Here is a 20,324-nt window from a genome sequence, read left to right on the forward strand (position 1 = left end):
ACTTTGCTTCAGGATGAGAACAGAAATCGCGTGGCGGTGGCAGCGGGAGGCCCCATTAGCTAAAATGGTACCTCAGGTTAAGAACAGTTTCAGGTTAAGAACAGACCTCCAGAACGAATTAAGTTCTTAACCCGAGGTACCACTGTAATCTCATTGATATTGGGTCTAATTTGAGAAAAGCAAACTCTCCTCTCCTCATCAACACAAAGAAGCCTTTCTCTTTTCTGATCTTTCTTATTTGTCTGAGTTGAAAATCCCTGTTCACAACAATTTGTTGTGGAGAACTGTAGAAGAATAGCCAATGCTCCTGAAGAGAGGTATTAATACTGTTTCCGGTTGTGCGTCAAAACAAAAGTTATTTTGAAACTGAGCTGGACTATATTACACTGTTTCTTTGATTGTTTCTTTGATTGTCTTTGAATCTTCCTGCCACGCTTGCCACACCCTTTGAGAACCATTGCTCGGTCTGAACCATAAATGGAGCCACTATGATAGAACATCTCCCTTGAGCTCTGAGATACATCACTATGAAAACACCTGTATGTGCATTTACAGCACAATTCTTCATCTGAAGTTCAAGTAACAGCTTGATCCCCACACCTGCTTTCTATTATTATTATTTATTTTTTGAAGAAAGGGAATGAAAACTACTTGGCTAAGCAATACCTGAAACAGAGCTTCTTGGAGACGGCGCTTATTATTTACTATTTGTAATATTTCAAGACTGTATTGCTTTCAGGTGCTGCTTGTACATGCTACTTGGTGTACATAAAATGGCACGCTAACAGTGCAACCCTATATGTGGCTACCGGGAGTGGGGAATTCACTGAGTTCCAAAGGACTTCCTCCCAAGTAAGTGAGTGCAGGATTGTAGCCTACAAGTTACAATACATGCAATTAAACAAACAGTGCTGAGCTAAAACCGTAATACCCTTAGCACAGGCATCACCAAACTCGGCCCTCCAGATGTTCTGGGACTACAATTCCCATCATCCCTGTTAGCTAAGGATGATGGGAGTTGTAGTTCCAAAACATCTGGAGGGCTGAGTTTGGGGGTGCCTGCCTTAGCAGCACAACTGAGCATCAAATACCTATTTAAAAAAAAAGCTAGGTCTTGACCAGTACAGTATAGCAGTGATGTCATTATAGTGCTAATCAAAAACCTATTTCAGCCTTGCATTGCTTTCTGGAGATCTTGACGAGTGCTTTTCAACTTAGCTGCTTTAAAGTATCACTGCTGATCCACTCATAATTCTGAAGAGCAGGCAGGTTAACTTTTAGAAATCTCTCTATCCAGAACCAAATCCTCTAACATTCACTCAGATGTAACAGCGATATAATATTTGTTACAAGGCCACAGAAAATTCCAATTATTAGCTCTCAAAGAAAAGCAGGGGGGGAGGGGGGAGACCAGTGCCCTTACAAAGCCAAGCGATTAAAGATCTTTGCCGGAAAATTAAACTTCATAAAAATAAAAAAGTCTATTTGAATTATACAGCAAGATTCTTTAATAGTTTCAAGACTCGTTCATTTTAATGGGGGGGAGTTAAGAATATGCCAACTCGCTGAAATCAATGAAATCTTGATTGGGCCCATAATCTTCTCTTTTTTTCAAAAAAAAACTGACACTGGTTATAAAAGGGGGGGGGGGTAGTTTAAGCTTTTTCCATCAGCCTGCACAACCATCTCAAGTGATCCTCAGTTCTATTCCACATGTTGGAAGGAGTACAGCTACGCTTCAGGAAGCTGAACTTCCAAGGACCCTAGAAAAAGGACATTAGTGACTATTGTCGCAATGAATGGTGGCTGGCTCTCTGCAAGGCCAGCCACTTCCAGAGACAGTGTTGTTCGGTCATAATTGGCCAAGGCACCTCCTGCTGTGCAAAGCATTTGTCAAATAATGCTTGTTTACAAATAAACTTCCAAATGGTACCAACTGGCTATTAGCGAATAAACTCTGGTTCACTTCTAATGCCATGTCCCTCTTAAAAGGGCAAGAACAGAGGGTGAACGGAAGCAGCCAAGTAGACAAGGTGAACCAATCCTGTACCTGACTGCATAATTCATTGGTTATTTTCCAACCTTCCCCCCCCCCAAATCCTCTTCCAAATTTGGCTCAGCAGTTTCAAGCCAATAACCTGCTCAGTTCCACAAAGTCAGTCGTTCCTGCAGCGTGTATGTTGACTTTGTAGGATGTGACTAGGGTTAATTTCATTTTGCCATGCTAATGAAATATTAGGAGGGCATAACTGAAAAGGCTGCCCACACATCTCAAAGTTATGAGCTGCAAGGTACACTGTCCCAAAAGATGGATCTGGGAAAACAGTCTGTTACAGCAGCTCTGACTCTCTCCTGGAGCTGAAATTTTCAGTCAGCACTGTGCCACACAACTCTGGGCTTTTTGACCAAGTACTTTCCAGTCAGAAACTATGTTTCCCTAAGGGAACAAACCCATGCTTTCCATCTAAGCAGAAAGACACCCAGGCCCCTCACTAAAACATGCTGCACGGAGCAAAATTATAGCATCAACTGATCTCTGCATAAATAAACTGATTTCTGCATAAATACAATCACTTCCTAGCTATATTTTGCCTACCTCAATCCATCTTTCTGGGAGTGCCAACTTTTTGAAAACACACACATACAGTATATTGTATTTACAAATACACCTAATTGCCCATCAGGAAACTCTGTCAGTCTAGGACTTAATTCAGAAATCGTGCCACACCATGGTTGAGGAAGCAAAACCATGATATGGCATGGCACTGCATTGGCAAACCGTGGTTTGTGGTCATCTAGCAAATAAAAAGCCACAATATGTGTTAAATGCACTTTGGTGTAATATATGCTTTGGCAAACTGTAGCAATGCTACTGATCCATCTCTATTGGTCACTATGTCTAGAGACAAGTGCTAAATAGGGGAGATCTTAACCATGTAAAGGTAAAGGGACCCCTGACTATTAGGTCCAGTCATGGCCGACTCTGGGGTTGCGGCGCTCATCTCGCTTTATTGGCCGAGGGAGCCAGCATACAGCTTCCAGGTCATGTGGCCAGCATGACTAAGCCGCTTCCGGCAAACCAGAGCAGCACACAGAAACGCTGTTTACCTTCCCGCCGGAGCGGTACCTATATATCTACTTGCACTTTGACGTGCTTTCGAACTGCTAGGTTGGCAGGAGCAGGGACCGAGCAATGGGAGCTCACCTTGTCGTGGGGATTCGAACCGCCAACCTTCTGATCGGCAAGTCCTAGGCTCTGTGGTTTAACCCACAGTGCCACCCGTGTCCCTTGGCCTTGGGTTGCAAAGTGTAATTAGCACAAACCACAGTTTGGGTTTATTTCCGAACTGATCCCATCTCTCTATATGATCAGCAATGGAGACCTGGCTTAGGAGATTTCTCCCACAAAGAAAGGACTCCCAGCAGATTTCACAACCATTCTCCTAAGTAAGATGCTTGTGGACATTTTCCAAGCCCCAAATCCACCAGCCTCTCATTACCATATCAGTGCAGATCATGGGGGGGGGGGTGAGCAAGGTAAAATGCCTTTGTCTTAGAAATGCCTCATATCCTCCATTCAGTCATCCAGATGATAGCATTCAGCACAGAAATATTATTCCACAAAGGGCAGATCAAACAGTTCAATCAAACATCAATATAACTATAGACACAGCTATTCTAATTATTGAGGCTAACACCCCATGCACAAGTATTCAGGTGTTACAATAACTTATTCTAACAGCAAACTCATGTGTTCGGTGCCGACAGCATTGCAGCCCCAAAAAAAGGGCAACTGTAGGGTGGAGGAGATATCACTGAGGTTTGCAAAATGACAGTCTTGAAACAGGGGGCAGTGAAAGCTAAACACCCTCAGTAGCCACAGAAAGGAAATGTCCTGCTGAGAGAGAATGGCTGACGGGAACACTGCAGCAGTTTGTTGCAGACACCACAATTTAGGCTTTTCCATGGGGGTGGGATTACACCTATAAAGAAAGTTTTGTTTTGTTTTGACAAATCATTTTCTTCTGGGTGATAGTCAGGAAACCTTTCTCTCAGCTCACATCACATACAGGCATCGCCAGTAAGGCTCTGACTATCAAACCACGCAATATAACAAGACCAATCCTCATCTCTATAAGCTAGCAACAAACCTTGTTATGCGTTGGCTTCAAAATAAAAGAACTATTAGATGCCAATAATCTTCCAAAAGCATCTGGCTTTCCTGTTGCAAAATTGCTCATTTACTGTCCTGTTCCCAGCACATACAAACACTCCCATCAGATCTCACTGTATCTTGATTTCATTGCACAGCAAAGGCTATCATCCCAGGAATTATGAAAGTAACTGAAAGAGATAAGAAATCCCACTTCTCTTTGGTGGCAGGAAGAACTGGGTTTCCTCACCCCTCGCTGAGGAGTTTCTGCTCCCTCCCCCCCTCACACCTTTGACCCAACACATGCAAAAATGGCACCTGGGTCTTATAACCCCCACTTAAGCTCGCCATACTAGAATCTGGAGGGGGGAAATGCTATAAAAATAGGGCAGGTCATTTATAAGCACCTCTTTATACAGACTTCATACAGCTCAAGTTAAGTGAGCAGAATGAACTGGCTTTCATACATACGAAGTAGCTTTACAAATAAGTCACTTTGGAGTTATTTTTCCATCTAAATGCATCAAGCCGTTCCCATACCCTTCAACCAACTCACATGCAGGAATTCTAAAGGCACCTTCAACTTTTAATTTTATAAAATTATATTTAAAAAATTATAGAGGGGGGGTTGTTCAGTTGATAAGAGCTAGGAATAAGACCTGCCAGCTATTGCCACCGACGCAGACATATGCCTTAGGAAGGGACAGGCAGACAACCAGATTTCTGGGTGCTGGGTTTTTCTTTGATCATCCTAGCCCCACAGAATCTGAGGGGAAGCACTTCTTCTCCCAGACTAATCCCCTGCACTCCAAAAGAGCCATCTCCACCAGTGGCGTAGCGTGGGTTGTCAGCACCCGGGGCAAGGCAAGTAACTTGCGCCCTCTAACCCGTGGATGTGCGCCCCCTAACCCATGGATTTGCGCCCCCTAACCCGTGGATTTGCGCCCCCTAACCCTAACCCCCAGATGTTGCGCCCGGTGCGGCCGGCCCCCCCTGTACCCCCCACGCTACGCCACTGATCTCCACAGCTCTACACGCTGAATCTTCTTTCTCTTCTAACTGTGTGATCCTGCTGGCTCAAATAAGACAAAAACGGTATTGAACAGCCCACTGAAGCAAAGTCTTCTAAGCCTGCGGTGGCCACCACAATCATGGAAAGATGCTGAAATCATGTATGATTTAGCTGAGATTCCTGAGTCGTCAGGGGTTGGTCTAGATGACCCTTAGGGGTACCTTGCAATTATGTGAAAACGGTTCTTTCTGGACCATCAGCTATCAGTGTGAGTCCTACTCAGAAGGCCACTTCCCCCCTTGTATTCTGCAAAACAACTACCACCCCTTTATACTGTATGTATAACCAGAAGTTGCTTAGATTAAAATGCAAACAAATCTTCACTCACACACTTGCAGTGAAAGATCAGGAAAAAATTGCCCACACTTTTACCTCTAGGTTTTTAAAAAACCTCCTTTTTTCCATTATATATATATATATATATATATATATATATATATATATATATATATATTTGCTCCTCTGCTTCAGTATCAACATCAGCCAAGCATGTAGGCATGAAAAGCAGGTGAAGATTTTCCTGGTCTGGGGGGGGACGGGGACAATGAGGAAAACCTTCGCTGGGGAGATTTCTGCCTGGATGTAACAGGAGCCAGGCAAGTTCTTTCCCCCGCAAAAAGTGCTGCTCTTATTCACCCCTCTACCCAGAGTTTTTCCCCCCTAAAAAAAATGTTTAGGGGTACAGTACTCTCATTTTCCTACTCATCATATTGAAATGTTGCCCCTCAGCGAGGCCAAACTTAGATTCCCAAAATGTTTAGGGGTATGCGTCCCCCCCCAGAAAAAAATCACTGCCCCTACCAGTCGGGAGGATGAGAGGGCAAGTGGGGGCGGCGGGGGGGGGGGCAGAGAAAAGCGAAGGCGAGAGAAGCAGCTACTGAAATGATCTTAGAGATGAGAGGGGGGAGATGAAAAAGATGAGTTCTCTTCATGCCAGTGCTTTGCCCAAGCTCCCATCTCCAGCACCGCTACCTCCCACCCGCAACAAACCCGGGAAGATGTGTCAAACCTACGCCAGGGCGCCCTTGAGCAGGTGCAGAGTGCATTGCCTCCGGGCGCCTGTCTGATACGGCGGAGATCGTGGGCACAACCCCCAGATCGGAAGGGCACGAGAATCTTAATCTCAGGGTCGTGGGTTCGACTCCCGCGTTGGGCAGATTCCTGCACTGCAGGGGGCTGGACTCGATGACCCTGGTAGACCCTTCCAACTGTCCCATTCTATCATGAACTCTGCCGGACAAGCCCCAAACCCCTCTCCTCACCCTTGAGAAGACGGGCTGGAAGAGAAGAAGCAACGTGGAGAAAGCTGCCCTTTTTATTTTCATCCTTCCCATCCGGGCAGCTGGATGGACTGCGCCTCCGAAGCCCCGCGAAGCCCGATGCGGGCCGCCAGGAAAGGGTCACGGGCGCCCCGACAAGCGCTCCCTCGCTCGCTCGCCCCCCCCCCATGCCCCGCTACGCCCGGCGCCCTCCCGATCCCTCGCCCGGCGCGCTCACCTTGGCTGCCGGCCGCGCTCCGGAGCGTCCCGCCGGGCAGGAGCAGCAGCGGCAGCAGCACCGCCAGAGGCGGCGCCGGCGGGCGGGCGCGCAGCATCCTCGCTCCGCCCGGGATGGGCTCCGTGCGCGGGCTGCTGCTGCGGCGGCGGCTGCCTCGGCCGGGTCGTCGCCCTCCTCCGCCTTCTCCTCCTCGCCGGAGACGCTGCGGAACCTCCTCGGCTCGGCGTCTGGCCCTGTAGCCGCTCTTCCTCGTCCTCCGTCCCGGTAGCGAGCGGGGATGGCGACGGTGTTGGGAAGCCCCGGCGGCGCGTCTCCAGCAGCGCGCCCGAAACTCTGAGCTCCTGCTTCGCCTTGGTGCTGCTGCTGCGCGCAGCCACCAGCGCGGCGGAGGGGGCAGGGGCGGCGCGCTTAGCCCCGCCCTTGGCTCCTCCCCTTTCCTTGACGACCCCCCTCCCCCTCGCTAGCATCGCCAAAAAGGTGGAGCTGCCAGAGGGTCCTCTCTTCTGACCCCCCAAGCTGGTTCCCAAGGGTGCCAGCGCGCGGCTATGGAACTAAATGGTGCGCCTTTCTTGCGCGCAAAGTGGGGAGGAAGAGGAATGTGTGATGTGTTTTTTTAAAAAAGCATTTATCATAGCGGCCCTCGAGGATTTTCGCATGAGCTGCCTGGGATTCCCTCTCGACGGCCTTGGAAAGGCGATCGGCGTCCTGACCGTGCGCTGCGCAAACGGTGAGCTGGAGAGCGCGGCTTGCCCGGGGCGAGCGGGCGGTTGAATGGTAGAGGCAGTCTTCGTGAAGGACATGCGAATAAGTTGAAGGAGACCGGCTGGGCCCAAACGAACGAAACGAATTAACATAGCGACCCATATCACGATCGGCGCATTGGCAGGATCGGCACATAGCTACGCAAATGTCAGATGAGGGTCACCTGGCTTGCCAGTGGTACATGTGGAAAGCAATGTGGAAAGCAAGCCTTGCCAACAGTGTGATGCAGCAGCAAAAAAAGCTAATGCTGTTCTAGGTTTTTGATTATTACTCAAGGGGAGTAATAATCCCACTCTATTCTGCCCTCTATTCTGCACTCTATTGGGGATGTGGGTGGCACTGTGGGTTAAACCACAGAGCCTAGGACTTGCTGATCAGGTGGTCAGCGGTTTAAATCCCCGCAACGGGGTGAGCTCCCATTTCACTATCTCAGCTCCTGCCAACCTAGCAGTTCAAAAGCACATCAAAGTGCAAGTAGATAAATAGGTACCGCTCTGGCGGGAAGGTAAATGGCATTTCCGGGCGCTGCTCTGGTTCACCAGAAGCAGCTTAGTCCTGCTGGCCACATGACCCGGAAGCTGTACGCCGGCTCCCTCTGCCAATAAAGCGAGATGAGCGCTGCAACCCCAGAGTCGGTCACGACTGGACCTAATGGTCAGGGGTCCCTTTACCTTTACCTTTATTCTGCCCTGGCCGGACCCCACTTGGAGTACTATGTCCAGTGCTGAGTGCCACAATTTAATAAGGTTTGCAAGCTGGGATGTGTGCAGAGGAGGCCAAGATGATCAAGGGTTTGGAAACCAAGCCTTATGAGGAACGCTTGAAGGACTTGGGTATGATCAGCCTGGAAAACAGGAGCCCGAGATACATGATAGCCGTCTTCAAATATCCGCATGGAGGTTGGAATCATAGAATTGTAGAGTTGGAAGGGACCCTGAGGGTCATCTTGTCCTCTCTCCCCCGTGGCCAAGCTGACGCCTTTCTGGAAAGCCCACAAGCACAAGGCCTGCTGCTTTCTGTCCCTGATCCTAGAGGTAGAATACCATTCCGGTTCCACACCACACTTTTAAACACTGGGCTTCCTCTGAAGAACCTTAGGAGCCCTAGTTTGATAAAAGGTGTGAGGAATTGTAGCTGTGTGAGAAGTTTGTGGTTGACCACAAACTTGACATGAGCCAACAGTGTGACGCGGCAGCTAAAAAAGCCAATGCAATTCTGGGCCTCATCAATAGGAGTATAGCATCTAGATCAAGGGAAGTAATAGTGCCACTGTATTCTGCTCTGGTCAGACCTCACCTGGAGTACTGTGTCCAGTTCTGGGCACCACAGTTCAAGAAGGACACTGACAAACTGGAACGTGTCCAGAGGAGGGCAACCAAAATGGTCAAAGGCCTGGAAACGATGCCTTATGAGGAACGGCTAAGGGAGCTGGGCATGTTTAGCCTGGAGAAGAGGAGGTTAAGGGGTGATATGATAGCCATGTTCAAATATATAAAAGGATGTCACATAGAGGAGGGAGAAAGGTTGTTTTCTGTTGCTCCAGAGAAGCGGACACGGAGCAATGGATCCAAACTACAAGAAAGAAGATTCCACCTAAACATTAGGAAGAACTTCCTGGCAGTAAGAGCTGTTCGACAGTGGAATTTGCTGCCAAGGAGTGTGGTGGAGTCTCCTTTTTTGGAGGTCTTTAAGCAGAGGCTTGACAACCATATGTCAGGAGTGCTCTGATGGTGTTTCCTGCTTGGCAGGGGGTTGGACTCGATGGCCCTTGTGGTCTCTTCCAACTCTATGATTCTATGATTCTATGAAAACTAAAGTTCCCAGGATTATTTTTGTTGGCGGAAGCCATGTGTTAGGCATCCTTAGCCAGCCCACGTCACATGAACAAACTTTTGTAAAATCAAAACTTTTGATGAAAACACGGTTGCCGCAAAAAGAAATAATAAAATACAGCTGTAGAAATAAATAGCAAGAATGGGTAAACAGCAGCGGGGGTGGGTGGGGGCAGAATAACATCTCGTTTTAAAGGTAGGACCGGTGTTTTTAGGAGAGTTAAGAGTTTAGAATGGCAGTTACAAGTTAAGAAACAGAGTTACTAAGCTTTGGGCTGGAGAGAGAGTCAGAAAAGCAGGATGCTGACGTCTGTTTTTGAACCTAGTAAGGCAGCAATGGGAGAGGCCAGAACCTCTTCGAATGTAATGCTGGGGATTCCTCCATTGAATTCAGGTTGTATATATGTGTAAATAAACCATGGGTCATAAAGACATCCCAGAACCTCACCGTGCCTCATTGTCAAAAAGGAAACACAGACCCAGGAGCAGACTTGGGTACAATGGTGCCCTGTGTGAGCCCAAAATTTGGCACCCCTCCCCACCCCAGCCCTCATGCTGCCTTCCTGAAGGTGGGTAAGGAGGCACCCGGCTTTGGGAAGGAGGCACGAGGGCTCTGGCAGGGTTCTAGAGCCCTACCACTTCCTTCCCAAAGCTGGGAAAGCTCTAACTAGGTTTTGGGAAGGAGCAGGGAGGACCCTAGGAGCTTGTCAGAGCCTCACATCTCCTTCTCAGTGCCCAGTGGGGGCACACAGCCCTAAATCTGCCCCTGACAGACCCTGGTAAGCACATCTGGTACACCTGGAATCTCACACCACTTAGAGATTGGGGTGGCATGTAAAAATATGTTGCTTGGGAGCTCAGCTTTTGTGTTTATGTCCTGCTTGCAGGTTCCGCTTGGCGAAGAAGAAGAAGAAGAAGAAGAAGAAGAAGAAGAAGAAGTGCTCCAGTGCTCCAGTTGGAGAACAGCCTTTACCAAAGGTGTCATTGACTTTGAAGATGCTCAAACTCAGGACGAAAGGGAGAAACACGCTAAGAGTAAGGCACACTTGGCAAACCCTCACCATGATCAACTCCCACCCAGAAACTTATGTCCCCACTGTGTGGTAGGATGTGTGGATCCAGAATTAGCCTCCACAGTCACTTACAGACTCACTGTTAAAACCATGTTTATGGAAGACAGTCTTACTCGGCTACAACTGATCACCAAAGAAGAAGAAGAAGGCTAGATGGGTTTCTGGTCTGATCTAACAGGGCTCCTCTTCTGTTGTCTTCCCAATGGGGCTCGCCAACAGAGGAGATGAAACCAGAGAGCACTTTGATTGGAGCTTGCCTTGCCTTGTCTCCACATGCTTTGCTGAAGCTCTCAAAAGCTCTAAAATGATTTGTGAGGAAGAAGTCATGCTGAGTCTTTTTCAGCGAGGCCTCTTCTGTTCTGTGCTCTATAGTTTTATCTTAAATAATGCTATCCACCAATTTACTGGGAGCAGAAGTTAATTTAACCATCCCTGCTGGATCTCTTATTAAATCTTGGCATCGTGTTACCTGAATTCCAGTCCTCTGGTAGCCAGTCTTGGAGATATTCCTTTTTTATATAAAGAAGACCAGCAATTTAATATTTTAACAATAATATTTGAGTTCTTTCAAGAACTCTTGGGTAGATACCACACTGGCATCCGCTCTGCTGAAAAAATGGGGGTTGCATTGGATGAATGCTCACAGATGACAGTGCTGAAATAAAATTTATTTAGCCTTTGACATTTACTTCCTCTTGGCACTTACAGAGTTTTATAATCTTCTAATAAGTCATCGTTTAGCCTTGCTTAGCACTGGTATACTCTGATGTCTCATCTTTCCTGATTAAAAAACCCAACAACCTTATGCCTATATCTGTCATTCCCAGAACTCCCACAGTGTCCTTCCGGGAATGCTATGCCAAAACCAGTCATCCTTCCAGTATAGTAAAGTGAGCAGTTATTGCCATCCAGCTTACAATGCATTTGTTGACAAGGTCTGAACTGCTGCAGGTAATAAATTTTTGCACAACTGTGTGCTATTCAACTGTGAATAAGGGGGCAAGGAAAAGACTTTTCAAAGGCAGGAAGCAGGATTCAAACATAACAGCAACAAAGCAGCTCCATTCTAAAAACATTTGTGCTGTGTATTTCCTTTTTTTGTAATATTTCACAACTACAATGGGCACAATTCAGCACTTTTGTTACACTGCAATGGGAAAGATTCAAACACATGCTTAGCATTCACTTTGAAATAATAAGACTTAGAAATATCTAACTTGGGATGCATCAACACAACCATCCCTCCTTTCTTCTCTCAAGGAAAGAGATTGCCACCTTTGACATGCAAAGTTAGCAAAAAGCACACAGGCCTGAAATATATGTGTGTTACACACACACACACACACACACACACACACACACACACACACCACATAAACAGGAACCCAGTGGCAGCTAGTCCCCCTTGAGAGTGTCAGGCAAAAGGCAAAAAGATGGAGAATGATGGCAACTTCTTCTAACTTTGTTCCTAACTTCTTCCCTGTTGAGGTCTACAGTCTGCGGAACACGAAGCTGACAGCCAGTGCCATTTACAGGACTGTATGATGAAGTGGTCCAAAGAAAAGCAGAGCAATACATTTGCTACCAGCTTAGCTGCAGGAGTTGCCGGAAGGAGGTGCACAAGGTGCTATCCAACTGTCTTAGGGATTGTAGGGAATAGGTGGCACTGTGGTCTAAGCCACTGAGCCTCTTGGGCTTGCTGATCGGAAGGTTAGTGGTTCAAATCCATGTGACGGAGGGAGCTCCTGTTCTGTCCCAGCTTCTGCTAACCTAGCATTTTGAAAGCATGCCAGTGCAAGTAGATAAATAGGTACCATTGCGACGGGAAGGTAAACAGTGCTTCCATGTGCTCTGGCTTCCATCATGGTCCTCTATGTAGCGGTTTAGTCATGCTGGCCACATGACCCGGAAAGCTGTCTGTGGACAAACACCAGTTCCCTTGGCCTGAAAGCGAGATGAGTGTCACACCCCATAGTCGCCTTTGACTGGACTTCTGGCAGTTCCCTCACTGCAAGAAGCCAAGTTACAGGGAACCAGGCAGACATCTGAAGACCGCCCTCTTTAGGGATGCTTTTAATGTTTGATAGACTATTGTATTTTAATATTTTGTTGGAAGCTGCCCAGAGTGGCTGGGGAAAACCAGCCAGATGGGCGGGGTATAAATAAATAAATAAATAAATAAATAAATAAATAAATAATAACAATTATTATTATTATTACTACTACTACTACTCCCTCCTACCACCTGCATCCTGCTCCTTCATCTCTGTTCTGCTGCGAAAACTTACAGGCAGCATTCCAGAGTGAGAAGGGCTTACCTCACTTTCGTTGTATGAAAGAATCAAGTTTCTATTTCCCTCTGCCTCTACCTCCCCCTCTGCAGATTCCTCTCTGCTGGCCATGTCTCTGACATTAAGTGTTACTTTTCATTTATATTGCATCATGAACAAAGCGACACTTTACAGAATGGCACAAGCTAAAAAGACAACGCTTCTCTGAGGAACCTGCAGCCTAAATTTTAGCCATGAGGATGGGAGAAGCAAAGGAAATTGGGAGCAAACGAGTATAAGTGCTTAAATATTTGTTGCGGTTGGAGCTTAGGACAAAGAGACGAGTGGCTTGTGCTTGATAAATTCACCCTTTCAAGGTTCTGAGTTACTGAATTGTGCCTTGATGCCCCCCAAGCTTTGGTTGGAAGCTCTGGTGGTGCTTGTATTACATTATTTGACCTCCTATTTCTGAGCATGCTCTTGCAAATGTCTTACAGTAGGACAACAATGCATTAGGCCTTAATTTAATTTAGAGCATGTTTCAGGTTTTGAACATCTAAATGGATTAAGCTCTTGATCCTCCTTCACCAGCTTCTCCTTTGCTGCCTCTTTATCATTGCCATCTAAGTCTCATCACATCACCGTACTGCCTCCTTCTTTCAAGAGCAAACTTTAATGTCAGCCTCTCCTTTTATTATCACCCATGAAAATATACACTTGGCACAGTCAGGTGCATTCTTGGGATTTATTGCTGTGGATTAGTTTCTTCTTAATACACTCCAATGTACATCTGCTAATGTTTACTACTAAAACTATCACTTCATATATTGTGTTACTGTTGCTCTTTGCATCTTTCCTTGGATCTCAAATCTACATCCCATAGAAAGGGGTGGGCGATACAGCATCATGTTTGAAACCTAACCAGCATTAGGGCAATGAAATTGGACTCTCTCTCTCTCTCTCTCTCTCTCTCTCTCTCTCTCTCTCTGTGTGTGTGTGTATGTTACCCAGAAATATCTGGGTACACCTCTTTGGTAGCCAGTTGTTACACAGTTATGGGACACGGGTGGTGCTGTGGTCTAAACCACAGAGCCTACGGCTTGCCAATCAGAAGGTCAGCAGTTCAAATCCCCATGACGGGGTGAGCTCCCATTGTTCGGTCCCAGCTCCTGCCCACCTAGCAGTACGAAAGCACGTCAAAGTGCAAGTAGATAACTAGGTACCACTCCGGTGGGAAGATAAATGGCATTTCCATGCTCTGCTCTGGTTTCACCAGAAGCAGCTTAGTCATGCTGGCCGCATGACCTGGAAGCTGTCTGTGGACAAACGCCGGCTCCCTCGACCAGTAAAGCGAGATGAGTGCTGCAACCCCAGAGTCGTCTGTGACTGGACTTAATGGTCAGGGGTCCCTTTACCTTTACCTTACACAATTGCTCCTCACTGGCACACCGGTCCGAAAAGCTGAAGGTGAAGGAAATGGTTCAAAGAAGAGGGCAAGCCTCCCCTGCCCACAGGTCTATGCAGTTGTTTACAATTTTCTTGAGCAGCCAGTCATTTCAATGATCATTCTTGGTTGTCTTTAAAGTTTTTTATATTGCTGTGCGCTGCCCTGTTATTTTGTAAGAGGGTGGTATAGAGACACTTTTTATAAATATAAATAAAATAATCTACCCAGCTAGGTACAATATAATGTAGCTGTGGGAGGGAGGAAACAAAGGGGAAGACTGCAGTGTTTGTAATGTGAACATGAAAAGAGGGGGGGTTGTTTTGGGACTTTGTAACTCCACGAAAGAGTATCCTTGCAGGGCTTCCTCTCTGGAGATCTGATGAGGGGTAATGAATTTCTCCGTTGGAGCTGTGCCCCCACCTGTGCTCAACTAGTATATTTGTAAATAAACTCAAATAATGAGATATTACAAAACGCCATAAGCTTTCTGTGACTTTCTTCCAAAGAAACTGAACCCAGGTAGCCGCTATACTCTTGAAATTTCTCATTGCTCTGGAAGGAGGGGAGGGTCCAACAGGACAATACTGTGACTTGCGCTGAAACTTGGAAATAGCAGTAAAGGAGCGCAATCTCAACCAGGCATAGGCAACCTTGGTCCTCCAGATGTTTGGGGACTGCAACTCCCATGATCCCTAGGTAATAGGACCAGTGGTCAGGGATGGTGGGAACTGTAGTCCCAAAACATCTGGAGGGCTGAGGTTGCCTATGCCTGATCTAAACGGCTCTTCTGTTGCACAAGCCCCATGGAAATCAATGGAAGCTGCCTCAAACATGGGCTATTTAGAGGGAGTGGGGTCTGTTCCAAGGTGAGCACTAAAAAGGAGCATCAACCATTGACCTGGGAAGAAGGAAGTAAAATGCCAACATGACTGTAGAGTCAAGGGGGAAGTCCCCAGCTGAAGATGTTTTGGTTTTATCGGTGGAGTCTGATGGATTTCTGATGTCACAGAGAAATGCGCTGAACTGGTCCTTGAATGGTGAAATGGGCTTTCTGGAAGCTGGCTTATTGCTCAGCTATCAAAGAATGTGGTGGGATGGGGAATCATAGCAGGACTTAGTAACGTGAGATTCTTGGACCAGGGCTTTCACTCAGACAGGGATCAGATGGAAACCAACTTTGCCCCTCTTTCTTTCATGGGAGGGGAACATGCACCCAATGAACGCCAAGGGATTAATCTCTGGCCTGCTCCCTATAGCTCTTAAATGCCGCCTCCCATCTCCAGTTCTTCACCAGCTGATACTCACTTGGTGTTTCCTCATCAGCTTCCTCATAATTGCCAGTATCTAGACTAGGTCTCTGTTGCCTGGCAACAGGGCTGGTGTTCCTTTTATCTTAAGCCCGCTGTGGTGGTTCTTAGCACCTCGTTCCTCAGCTCATTGCCCTCATCCAGTCTCAGGTCTGGGGCCACTCCACACATTGGAGGGCTCAGGGCTTCTCCAGATCTTAATCGGGGCAGCTAGCTACCAGGAAGAAATATGCTGGTCAGTGAACTAAAGCTTGTGAGTTGACGCTGAAATTTTGTTCGCAGTGAAACATTAATCAAATTTGGGGGTTCCTCCTCAGGTGAAACCTTTGACGAATTTCTACCAAAGCAAAAGAATTTTCATGAGACTAGCAACATTGCCCATCAGGATTCCACACTCTCCTGATTAATGCTGCCGTTTCTGCGAGCCAAATTCTTCTTTCCCTCACCAAACATGCCCATTGGCATTTCCCTGTAATAAGGACTAGAGTGGTGGGTAGTGGGTGAGATAGCACGACCTAAGTCAGGGGTCAGCAAGGTTTACCTCACCTGGGCCGGTTCACTCCAGCGGAGATCCCTCTGTGGGCCAGATTCCACGGACGTGATTTCTGGTGCCGCGGAAGCGAGTCCCTGCGCTGCGCTGTGCCGGTTTAGCGCAGTACGTGAGGACTCGCCGAAAGGGTGGCTCAGTTCAGGGGTGGCTCATGGGCCAGTTAAACGACCCCCGCGGGCCATTTGTGGCCCATGGGCCTTACGTTGCTGACCCCTGACCTAAGTCATATTTGTTGAGGTTTTATGAGGGTTTTGCAATGCACAAAACGAGTGTTAGCTGGCGTCCCAGCACACCATCTTGCCAGTGCTTCCTTCATGACTTGTGCAGATGTTTCTTCAGAATGATGTCTCCTTCTTTGGAGGTCTTTAAGCAGAGGCTTGACAACCATATGTCAGGAGTGCTCTGATGGTGTTTCCTGCTTGGCAGGGGGTTGGCCCTTGTGGTCTCTTCCAACTCTATGATTCTATGATTCTATGATTCTATGAAGTAGCTGTGAAGCCAGTGTGAAATGCTCCACATACTGCAAACAGCTTCGAAAGGAACAGCTGCTCAGCAGTGGTTGGTATTAAATGATAGCGTGCTTGGGAATGCTGCTAATTGGGCATTGGGCAGCTGGAGAAAAAGCTTGGTTAACCTCACAGAGCACACAAAGTAATAGAAACGGCTTACAGCAGGGCTGGGAGAATCCCAAATGCCTGTTTGCTCAGGCACCTACAAATTTAGTGATAGTGTGCGATGAAAAGTTCCATGGGTTGGATAACCAGCCTCATATAACCAACAGGGTTAAATCAAGTTAATGCATGAAGCGGTTGATACCATAGAGTAAGCTGCCCTACCAGGCTTAGCTAGGACACTTCCCCTTTCCTTAGGGAGGAAATGGGTAACCAAACCTATTGTTCCTCCCCAGTCTACCTGTGAACTTCAGAGTCTGGAGAGGTTTGAGCTGGTTGCTTCAGCTCAGACTGCATGGCTGTCACAAGCTACTATTGAGTTTCTGTACCAATAATTCTGGGACACGGGTGGCGCTGTGGGTTAAACCACAGAGCCTAGGACTTGCCGATCAGAAGGTCGGCGGTTCAAATCCCTGCGATGAGGTGAGCTCCCGTTGCTCGGTCCCTGCTCCTGCCAGCCTAGCAATTTGAAAGCACGTCAAAGTGCAAGTCTCTCTCTGTGTGTGTGCGTGCTACCCAGAAATATCTGGGTACACCTCTTTGGTAGCCAGTTGTTACACAGTTATGGGACATGGGTGGCACTGTGGTCTAAACCACAGAGCCTACGGGTTGCCAATCAGAAGGTTGGCGGTTCGAATCCCCGCGACGGGGTGAACTCCCATTGTTCGGTCCCAGCTCCTGTCCACCTAGCAGTTTTAAAGCACGTCAAAGTGCAAGTAGATAAATAGGTACTGCTCCGATGGGAAGGTAAACGGCATTTCCGTGTGCTGCTCTGGTTTGCCAGAAGTGGCTTAGTCATGCTGGCCACATGACCCGGAAGCTGTACGCCTGTTCCCTCAGCCAATAAAGCGAGATGAGCGCCGCAACCCCAGAGTCGGCCACGACTGGACCTAATGGTCAGGGGTCCCTTTACCCTTTACCTTTACCAATAATTTAGGAACTTGCACCACTTTGTAACAAAGCCAAGTTTTACTGCCTGTGCAACTTTTTTGAAGCACATGAATCTGGCCTTTGGGGAGTTTGTAAGTAAACTATTTTTTAACCTACATCGAAGGAAGAGGAAAACTTTGGAAGGAGCTGGGAAGGGCATATTTTAAAGGTCTTACAGTCTATATTTCAACAGAAATAGAGGTCCAGAAGTTTCAACCGGTGCAGAATGTAGCTCCCAAGGTGTTCACCAGCTGGTGAAGGGGAGAGCAGTAATACCATAAATAACTTCAGTCAAATCTGATCTGCATTGGTTCATCTTACTCTTGATGTCCTAGATGACTTGGGACCTGGCTATGTGAAGGCCTGTCTCCTCACATATGTTTATGATGAGCCAGGAACCAGGTGCAACTCACTGTTATGGGAAGCTTCCTGGCTCTCCCTTTGTGCCTGCCCACATCCCCATCTGTACCAGGTACTTGTCAGCCCTTAGCTCTGTGCTCCTGACAGGGACAAGGCAGTTGCAAATTCTCCTGGTTGTTTCTGCTTGGGCCCTGTCATCTCCCTCCCTGTCTCACTTGTCTCAAACGTTCCACAAGCAGGTGAAGGAGAAGAGCAGATGAAAGAACAGGTGGGGAGCAACTGAGGGAAGCTGCACATTAGGGGATTTCAAGGTACTGCATAGATCTTCAAGTTGCAGCCTGGCAGTTCTAAATTCAGTCGTGTGTTGAAGAGGAACTCCTAACTGGCTTGCTGAATGGAGATTTATGCTGCTGATCACTTTTCAGTGGCAAATCTTTTAAGGAAATTATTTCCAAACAAATAATGGATCCCAGTGCACAAATCCCAGAGTGTTCCTTTCCCATCTGTGTGAGTCTTCAGTTATCTCCTGCTCTGTTGAAAACCAGTGATGTCTTGTCGCTCCTAAACTATGTCACATATTGAAAATTTAAAAGGTGGTGGCAGAAAGTGAATGGAATTTACATCTAACTGAATAACACAAAGAATATGGTACAAAACACACTTCATTTTCGTAGTCAATAAACCATTGGTCGGGGTTCAGTCTGGTTCTTTTCTTTCTGTATAAGAACAAGCATTAAAGAGGCCTCCTAGCCAGCTCACAGGTCCTTTATAAGACCATTGGTAACAGTTGGCCCTGGAGAATATTAACCACTCTCAATTTTACCCGTGGACTGCCATCTGTCCAGATTTTAATTTGCTCTGAACTAATTTTAAGATACATTTTAATTAATTGATTGTCTGGTTTTATGTTCTTATGTTCTTTGTATACTGTGTTAGTTTTATGATGTTAGCTGCCCTGAGCCCGGCTCTGGCCAGGCAGGGCGGGGTACAAATAAAAAATTATTATTATGGGACCACCTCTCCTGGTATATCCCACGGAGGACCTTACGGTCTTCAAATAAAAACATTTTGGAAATCCCGGGCCATGGGAGGTTAGGCTGGCCTCAACCAGAGCCAGGGCTTTTTCGGCTGTGGCTCTGATCTGGTGGAATGTTCTGCCACAAGAGACTAGGGCCCTGCGGGACTTGACATCTTTCCGCAGGGCCTGCAAGACAGAGCTGTTCCACCAGGCCTTTGGCCAACGCACAGTCTGACCCCCTCCTTCGGTAATCCTCATAGAACTCTAGCCAAATGGTTCCATTAATTTGATTCTGAATTGATTTTAGAATGTATTTTAATTTTAATTTTAATTTATGTAAATTGTGCTATTTTTACTGTTGTTAGCCGCTCTGAGCCTGGCTTTGGCTGGGGAGGGCGGGATATAAATAAATAAATTATTATTATTATTATTATTATTATTATTATTATTATTATTATTATTAATAATAAAATTGGAAGGGGTGCAAGGGTCATCTAGTCTAACCCCCTGCAATATAGGAACATCTCCTTTGTCACCATTACTTTGTTCACATGCTAGGAGTTCTACTGAGAGGGTCCTTTCTCTGTTGGAGGATGTGCTCCTTTCTCCTTTTGACTTCTCCTTTCTTCTGATCTAGATTTTCCCCTTTCTTCTGATCTAGGTTTTCCCCTTTCATTCTAAAAATGACATATAAATTTTGTTTTCCACTGACAAAAACATGGTTCTAAAAGGGCCAGAAGAATTAAAAGGTATCTAAAGGTAAAGGTAAAGGGACCCCTGACCATTAGGTCCAGTCTGGGGTTGCGGCGCTCATCTCACTTTATTGGCCAAGGGAGCCGGCGTACAGCTTCCGGGTCATGTGGCCAGCATGACTAAGCCGCTTCTGGCGAACCAGAGCAGTGCAGGGAAACGCCGTTTACCTTCCCGCCGGAGTGGTACCTATTTATCTACTTGCACTCTGATGTGCTTTCGAACTGCTAGGTTGGAAGGAGCAGGGACCGAGCAACGGGACTCACCCCGTTGCGGGGATTCGAACCGCTGACCTTCTGATCGGCAAGCCCTAGGCTCTGTGGTTTAACCCACAGCGCCACCCGTGTCCCTACCTACGAGCAGATAAATTACTTGCTCTGTATATATAGTCATAGCCACCCTCTCCTTGAAGTCATCAGGTGTTTCTGGACACAGGGTTACATCTAGTTGGCTAGGCAGGATCTGTAGGCAGGGGCGAAAGATTTACACGATCTGAAGAGAAACCAAAGCATCCCTAATATCCCTAATGCTGCAAGATTGTCACAAGAGCGCCTGGACTAAAATTGTCTATCAAAAACTTCACTCTTGTGGGAAACCCAACCAGATGGGAGGGGTAGAAATAATAAATTATT

The 20,324-nt window shown here is 46.9% G+C and overlaps 1 protein-coding gene across 9 annotated transcripts in view; it reads right to left on the minus strand.

The window, feature by feature from the left end:
• Window positions 1–7,104, minus strand: part of EPHA5 (EPH receptor A5) — a 253,669-nt gene extending 246,565 nt beyond the window's left edge. For 8 of the 9 annotated variants that reach the window (XM_083473140.1, XM_083473139.1, XM_083473138.1 and 5 more), the window contains exon 1: window positions 6,723–7,104. In XM_083473140.1, the coding sequence (XP_083329266.1) occupies window positions 6,723–6,819 (97 nt within the window). In that variant the 5' untranslated portion in view covers window positions 6,820–7,104. Of the gene's footprint in view, window positions 1–4,869; window positions 4,889–6,722 lie in introns of those variants that run through there. The other variant, XM_083473135.1, reaches the window with a different exon arrangement.
• Window positions 7,105–20,324: the final 13,220 nt, after the last annotated feature.

Source organism: Podarcis liolepis (assembly GCF_965112155.1).
Source record: "Podarcis liolepis genome assembly, chromosome: 13".
Taxonomy (NCBI): Eukaryota; Metazoa; Chordata; class Lepidosauria; order Squamata; family Lacertidae; genus Podarcis; species Podarcis liolepis.